The sequence below is a fragment of the Hemitrygon akajei genome, chromosome 30 (genome assembly GCF_048418815.1).
Source record: "Hemitrygon akajei chromosome 30, sHemAka1.3, whole genome shotgun sequence".
NCBI classification, from domain to species: domain Eukaryota; kingdom Metazoa; phylum Chordata; class Chondrichthyes; order Myliobatiformes; family Dasyatidae; genus Hemitrygon; species Hemitrygon akajei.
The window spans coordinates 15,275,419-15,283,812 of record NC_133153.1 but is presented as its reverse complement, the minus strand read 5'-3'; the positions used below and the strand labels follow the sequence as shown (position 1 = coordinate 15,283,812).

Genomic DNA, 8,394 nt, shown 5'->3' with positions numbered 1-8,394 from the left:
GTTTTAAGGTGCTTGTAAGTAGGTATGGGGTAACATCAGAGGTAAGTTTTTCCACACAGAAAGTCATGGGTGTGTGGAATGCACTGCCAGCAATGGTGGTATAGGCAGATAAAATGGGGTCTTTTAAGAGACTCTTAGATTGGTACATGGAGCTTGGAAAAATAGAGGGCTATGTGGTAGGGAAATTGTTGGCAGTTTCTAGAGTACTTTATATGGTTGGCGCAACATTGTGGGCCGAAAGGCCTGCAATGTGCTGTACATCCCTATGTTCTAATAAAGTGGCCATTGGGTGTAGAATGCCCATGAAACTTGAAGATGACACAGAGTGAGGGACGGACAGGACCATAGTGGAATATGAAAGCACCAATGTTGAGGTTATTGCTTGTGACGGAGAGGGAAGCTGAAGTTAAATTCCACTCAGAATTAGTCAACAGGAATCTGTTCCTGTGACGAGAGGCCCAGGCGAGGATGGTAAGGACCCAAGAGCTGGCGTATCCAAGATTACCAATCAAGACGCGATTTCGAGACCGATCCGAGAACAGGGTTCTTAACTATAGATGCTAGATGAGACTAGGCAAGACAGAAATCCTAAACGCAATCACAGACTGAACTGAAGTTGAGCTGCTGATTGAGCACCGAGACTGAGTTCAGGTGCCCTTTAAATATCCAAAACCTGGATGCCAATTAGCGGAGCAGGCCAGAATCTTTAAAAAGACCATGCCAGTTATCTGTACTCTAGAGAATCGGGGCATCTAAACAATGGAGACTTAGCCAGTGGGTGGTGTAGTGGCATGATCTGTCTGGATAGCGTACAAAACAAAGTTTTCCACTGTATCGTGGCACATGCAACAACAATAAACTAATAATTATTTTTTGGGGTCAGGACCCTGCATCAGGATGGGATCTCTTGTGCCTACAATATCCTGAGCATTGCCACTGAACACTTAAGAGTCTAGACATCATCCAAGTCGAGGAATTTGCTTCAAAGCAACACACACAAAATGCTGGAGGAACAAGGCAGGTCAGGCAGCATCTGTGGAAATGAATAAGCAGTCAACATTATAGGTTGAGACCCTTCTCCAGGACTGGAAAGGAAAGGGCAAGACACCAGAATAAAAAGTCTGGGGGAGGGGAAGGAGGCTAGCTGGAAGGTGACTGATGAAGCCAGGTGGGGGAAAGGTTCAGAGCTGGAGAAGGAGAGATCTGGCAGGAGAGGAAAGCAGACCATAGGAGAAAGGAAGGGGGAGGGGACCAGGGGGAAGTGATAGTCAGGTGAGAAGAGGTAAGAGACCAGAGTGGAGAATAGAGGAAAAGTGGAGGGAGGGGGGGGAATTTTTTTTTAAACTGGAAGAAGGAATCAATATCAGGCCAAAGGCTACCCACACAGAATATAAGGTTGACCCTTCACCTTGAGGGTGGTCCCATCTTAGCAAACGAGGAGGCCATGGACTGACACGTCAGAATGGGAATGGGAACGTTTGGCCACTGTACAACTGGGTGTTGGACTTCTGAATGAATAGACCTCAGACAGTCAGGGTGCAAAACCACTGCTCACTTCCCACCATGGGTGCACCCCCATTGCTGAACACTCTGCTCACACACGACTGCACGGCCAAACACTGAAGCAATCACATTGTCAAGTTCACCAATGACACGACAGTGGTGGGGCAAACCACCAACAACGATGAAATGGTCTTCAGAGAGGAGGTGGAAGAGCTCTTCCTTATCAACTTCAGGAGAACTGATGCCACTCACACCTCCCTTTACAGCATTGGAAACTGAGAACAGTTCAAACTCCTGGGAGCACACATCACACACAATCTCTCACGTCCTAAGACACATCCTACACAGTCAGGAAAGCTCATCAACATCTCTGCTTTCTGAGGAGGCTGAAGAGAGCTGGACAATGCACATCCATACTCACATCATTCTATCACATCACACTCACATCAGAGAGCATCCTGACGAGTTGCATCACTTTGTGGTTCAGAAACTGCACTGCGGCAGAGAGGAAGGCTTACAGCGGGTAGTCAAACACATCGCTGGCAAAAACCTACCTGCCATCATGGGCATACAGTATATACCATGGATTTGCAACTTGGAAAGTTTCCAAGGAGCAAGCCTGGGCAAGTTTTTTTTTATGGAAGACCGGCAGTTGCCCAAGCTGCAAGTCTCCCCTCTCCACGCCACCGATGTTGTCATTAGGACCCATGCAGCTTGGCACCGGTGTTGTCGCAGAGCAATGTGTGGTTAAGTGCCTTGCTCAAGGACACACATGCAAAGCTCGAACTAGCGACCTTCAGATAACTAGACGAACGCCTTAACCACTTGGCCATGTGTCAACACTAACGGAGGCCTACATATATACACAGTATATACAGAAAGGTGTCAGAAAAGAGCCAGCAACATCATGAAAGATCCCACACACCCTGCTCATGGACTGATTGCCCCACTCCCATCAAGAAGGCTACGTAGCATCCACACCAGGATCCCCAGACTCATACTTTCCCCAAGCAGTAAAGCTGATCAACACCTCCACTCACTAACTCCACCACTACAGTATTATTTCCCATCAGTCACCTTATGTACAGCCTGGTTCTTAATTTATGGACATACAATCAATGTATATAAGCTATCTCTTGTATTTATATTTATTGTGTTTTTATTATTGTGTTTATACTTTTGGTGTTTGTGTGTGCTGCGTTGGATCTGGAGTAACAATTGTTTCATTTTCCTTACACTTATGTACTTGAAATGACATTAAACAATCTTTAATGTTGAATATATTTTAACCCTTGGGCGAATCTAAATGTTGCATTCTCCTGATTGAGATAGGTGAGAGTGACATCAGAACCAGCAAGCATGATGGGAAATGGAAGGGGTACCAGGTGCACTAGGAATCCAGACTGACGTTAGTGCTGTGATGAATTGGTTACAGATGCTAATGCTAGGAGCAAGAGGCCCAGTTGAGGATGGGAGATCAAAGGACTTATAATGGAGCACTTTCCCCTTCTGGCCTACAATGAATGCATTAAAATGTGCGTGCTTACCTCAGCTTTTTCTGACCATTCTGCTGAGTCTTTGCAAGTCTGGCTAATGGAGTTCATCCATGTGGGTCACTCACATTTTTACTTAAATTGAATTCACAACCCGCTGGTATCGTAGTCCTACCCACATCCCTCTTGAGTCTATCTGGTGATGAGTTACTATGACAAAACACAAAACCATGCTTTGCTTAAATCCTCACCCAGACTATCCATGTCTGGTCGTGGTTTAGACACAGCCTGCGAGTAGTGAATCATTCTATGAAATTAAAGCATTTCGACAAGCTTGTATTAACTACAGCGGAAGAATAGGATTCTTACCTGCAAGTTCTGGCAATAATGATATTGGTTATTTAAGTCACTGGCAGTAAAAAAAGTGAGCCTTATAACATCACCGTCTTCGATTTATTGCAGACAGTAGACACAAAAAATCAGGCCTTGTCATTTTTTTCAGTGAAGCCTAAGACAACCAGTAGTACGCTGGTTTAATTCCAGTTGTCATTCCTTTTAAAATCATATTTGGATCATGTGATAAGACTTACAAGATGTTTTGACATGACTTCAACAGACATTGTAATGTTTGACTAAAATTCGACAATGAGGAAAGCATCTGCCTAGAAATTAGATCATGTGGTACTGAGAGAAACATGCTGTGAGGAGATCCAGTTTTTGGTTCCTGAGCTCTTTCCCTCGAGCTCTTCCTATGCTGGTTTTGGCAGGCCTCTTGGCCTCACTGACATGCAGGATCTTCGGCACTGCCCTTTGCTTGTATATCTGGACTAGGTTTTACACGTCCCTATGAATGAATTTAGAGGTCCCTCCCTCTCCTCTGCACTCTCTTCACTTGCACCTTTATTGGTTGACACACTTCTTAGTTGTATGGCAAGGCAGCAGGAGCACATTGAGTCGAGCCCGGTCCTGTCGAATACACACACCTTTTCGTACACGAAGCAGCTTACTGTTCTTTCAAATTTAATTTTGCTCTTATAATTTTAACTAACATCAGAGGTATGATCATAATGTAAAGCAGCTTCTAGCAATCACTGTGCAGGTAATTTCTTAAATGAGAAACAGGTAACTTCCAAAGAGATACGTGTATTTTTCAGGGTTTGAGGTATTATTTTTCTCCTTGCTTTCTACCAAAAATACATGAATACCATCCTAAAAAAAACACTCGGGCAAGGTTTCCCAACCCGCCGATCACCGTCCCCTCGGTTAATGATAGGGCTCCATGGCATTAGAAATGGTTGGGAACCCCTGCCCTAGAGTACATGTTCAAAAGAGATATGAAACTTAAGAATTGGAATGGTGGATTATCTGCAAAGCAGCAATAATCTAGTTGTGTCTGTTATTTTATTCTAACAGCCAGTTTTAAAGCAACAACTTGACAATATTCATCGGCACTTCATCACGTTTTTCCATTTCTCTCTCTGCAACTTTTAGCGTGCTTGACTCCTCACATCTCTAGATCTGACGGAAGCTTCTTTACAGGGTCCATTGATGACTTCATTCCCCCAGTGATGCTCCAGCTTTCTCTGAGCTTAGTGTTTGCAATAAACGACACTAGTGAGAGTGGATCCTCCTAGAGCACACAACCTTGTCATAGGGTTTGGAGGCCTGTGTGCCTCAGTGACCCAGAGACTTACGTTGGCTGGAGTCAGCGCTTTGTGCAAAGAGTGGTCCACCAGGTTTGGGGGTTCAGCTCAGGGCTAACGACTCTGGTCAAAAAACAACTGTTACGGAAACAACAATGAAGAATCCTTCTATATCTGTGTGCGACTGAGGACCCTGAACCAGACCTGGGGCACAGTGCAGAAGATGGCCAAGTACAGACAGAGAGAGAGGAAATTCATTGCTGCCCTAAACGCCAGTGGTGTAAGTAAGTGAGAGTGGATAGGGTCCAACACTGCTGTGAAGACTTTATTTACAGAAAGGAGTTTTAAAGAAATATTGTCATTAACAAAAAATGTGGTAATTAATTTTTAAAGTATTTTAAGTTTAATTATAACCAGCCATATGACTTGTCTATCAGCTGTTGTACTATGGTGAGAGTTTGCTTGACATACTCACTCAACCTTAACTTTTTTTTTGTTGGAATGATCAAACAACTTTGGTGTACAATATTTATCAAATCTTATGAGCTATATTACTGACTAAACGTCACATTTATTGGAATCAATTATTACCTAGAAAAATAAATTTGCTAACTGTGACGTTACGGAACACAGCACAGCACATGAACAAGCCTTTGGCCTCGGAAGCTAAATTAAACTAATTTTGTCTGCACCTCTCCATTTCCTGTACGTTCTTGTGGCTGCCCAAGTGCCTCTTAGATGTTTTATCGTGTTTGCTCTCTCCCAACCTGTCCCCCTTTGGTGGTTCATTCCAGGCACCTCCCATTCTCTGCATAAAAACCTTGCTTCATGCTTCCACTTTTAACGTTCCCCCTCACCTCACAGTTTGACATTTCCACTGTAGGAAAAAGACTGACTACCTACGCCTCTCATAATTTCACAAACTTTTATCAGAACTCCCTTCTGCCTCAGCACTTCAGAGAAGACAGCCCAAGTTTGTCTCACCTCTCCTGATGGCTAATATTCTCCAGTCCAAGCAGCATCCTGACTGTTGTCGCATGAATAAAGCCACTGGACAGAAGTACTGGTAGATACGAAGCATTCTCTTTATTTGACAAAATGAGACACTGCAGCCATCATATTGAGACCCCTTTCAGAGCAAGAGTCCTGCTTGACCCTAAACTACACGACATTCTATGTGCTAAGGGATATCGTAAATTCTATATTTACGATGCATTCACAGTGCTTCCTTTGAACTACACACAACCTCTTGCTTCGCACCCACACCACAGATACTCAAGTGAATTTTAATCAGAATTGTCTGCTCTTCCCGTTAACTGTAATTCATGGAACTTAGACACCCATTGTCCAGAGCTGCATTTTAAATTTAATCTACAGTCCATATTCAGATTTGAAGATAAGCAGCTGAAGTTATTTGCCATTTGTGCTAACCCCTGCGGCAACCAGAATTGCACATGACACTCCATGTGTAGCCTAACCAAAGCTTCACTGTATACAAATGGAATGTGACTTGCTGACATATACCCAATGCCTTGACCAACAGAGAATGTCATACACCTTCTTTACCACTTTAAGGACATGTTGTCACTTTTAGGGAGTTATAGACTTGGACCCCAAGATCCCTCAGTATAGATTATACACTTTGTTTTTCGAGTATTAAATACAGATCAAGATAACAGGAGAACTTCCCTGTTCTAATTTGATTGTTGCGACGCTTCGTTCTACAATCTGTGGAATGCAGTATTTCATCCTAATACAGTACTCTCCGAGTATGACATTAAGGTGTCAGACTAGGTTTGTGCCAAGTTTCTTGAATGGGACTGGACCTTATTTCTTCCCTCAAAGAATACTTTAGTACAATGAAGCATCTGTGCAAAATAATAGAGTCAGAAACAAATTATTAAGACAAAATGCCCTGTCAAATTAATGCTTATAAAAAGGAAAACCTAAATTTGAGTAATTGAATGCAATACATTTACATATATTAAATGGAAATACGATACATTTTTAAAATCATGTTTAATCTTGCAAAGGAATATTTGTAATTAACAAAAAATGTTCATTATTTTAAGCAGAATTTGTTGTTCAAGAATATTACTTGTTGGATTTATTTACAGATTATCACATTGGATACATCTTTGGCAAGCTGTGATTTTTAAGCTTCTTGTGAGCATTAAGATAGCCCAATAGCAAATATCATTACATATCACAAAAGCAAAATGTTTTAACATTCACAATGCTATGGAATAACTTAAAGCACTAAGAAACCAACCAGCAAAACACATTATAATGTTAATTTTCATTAAGTCCAAAAAGCCTTACAACAACCTGAAATACACTGTTCTCACTCCAGAATACTTTCTGATCCTTCACTTACCTAAAAGCATTCAAATGAAATGGAAGAAACATTAAAAACAAAGGAAGCTTAATAAAATGCTTCTTTTTTTTTGCACGTTTTTGGGTATTACATTCACAGATTTCAGGAAAACTGTGACAATAGCACTTGGAATCAGAGTTGTTGAATGACCTAGGGTGCGGGTGTTTGAAAATTAAAATATCTTATTGTGTCTTTATGCCTCATTTATCTATCCATACACTAAGAAACTGGAATGTGAAAAAGATGGCATAAGTGCACATGAAAAGGCATCTTTAGTCAAACAGAGCGCAAGCCAAAAGCTAGTATCAAAAGTGCCTTTTGATCCAGATAATCAAAGAATTGCAACAAAGAACCTTTCATGCTATAAAAAAAATCTAATTCATAAAATATTGTCCGGGGACAACGGTGTCCATTTGATTCCTATCTTCATCACCTATAAAACAGGAATGTTGGAAAACTGCATTCCATTACTCTTGAGAACCAGAAGGGAGCAAAACATGCCAATATCACTAAGCAATACAAAGTCTTGGCAGTTTTCTGAAAGAGTTTGAAATTCACCTTCCATCACTGCAACAGATTTGAGAAAGACAAATTAATACTAACTTCAGAATCCATCATCCCAAAAAAAGTTAGAAGTTCAGTGATTCTCGTTGGAACTGTAGAACATGTCTTTGTGCAAATTAGGATTCTGACTGTGTCGATTTCGACTCCGAACTGAAGAGAACATGGTGTTGCAACCAAGCACCTTACACTTGTGCAACTGACGAAGGTGCACGGTTTTGTAATGAGCCCTGAAGGTCCCTTTGTTACTATACATCTTCTGGCAAATGTTGCACATGATGGGTGAGTTAGCAGAAGAGGACTGTAACAAACAGTCAATTGGCTCCTCGACCACAGCAGAAAGTTGGTACAACTTATCTTTCATCATCATATCAGCCTGCTCAAAACCCTCATCACTATTTACAGGAACGCCTTCTTCACTCCCACCGTCTGAATCCCATGAATGGATGCTGCTTCCGGACTTGACACTAGATGTGGTGCTCAGATCCAACACAGTCTCATTATAAAAACTGTCCCCTCCTTGGGCCTCACTGGGTGGCTCCTGGGTGGCGAGGATAGAAAACCCAAAATGGTCATTTCTGTTCTTCCCTCTCAGTATAACTGGACTCTGTTCCATTTGGGTTCTCACCAGAAGATCTTCACAAAGTTCCTTTGACAAAGCAGTACTGTTGAAGAAGTCTTTCTGGGATTCATGTGATCCTTTAGTCAGAAGTTTGTGATGAAGATTGATGTTCGCACTATGTCTAAAGAAAACAAAAAAAGACAACAAACAAGTGAGTCTACGGTCCAGAACTGAATTAAGATTCCACTGGTAGCA

At 41.9% G+C, this 8,394-nt stretch overlaps 1 protein-coding gene across 7 annotated transcripts in view; it reads right to left on the bottom strand.

Moving 5' to 3' along the window:
• Positions 1–6,641: 6,641 nt before the first annotated feature.
• Positions 6,642–8,394, bottom strand: part of bnc1 (basonuclin zinc finger protein 1) — a 291,531-nt gene continuing 289,778 nt past the window's right edge. For all 7 annotated transcript variants that reach the window (XM_073033027.1, XM_073033022.1, XM_073033025.1 and 4 more), the window contains one exon: positions 6,642–8,320. In XM_073033027.1, the coding sequence (XP_072889128.1) occupies positions 7,654–8,320 (667 nt within the window). In that variant the 3' untranslated portion in view covers positions 6,642–7,653. The remainder of the gene's footprint in view (positions 8,321–8,394) is intronic.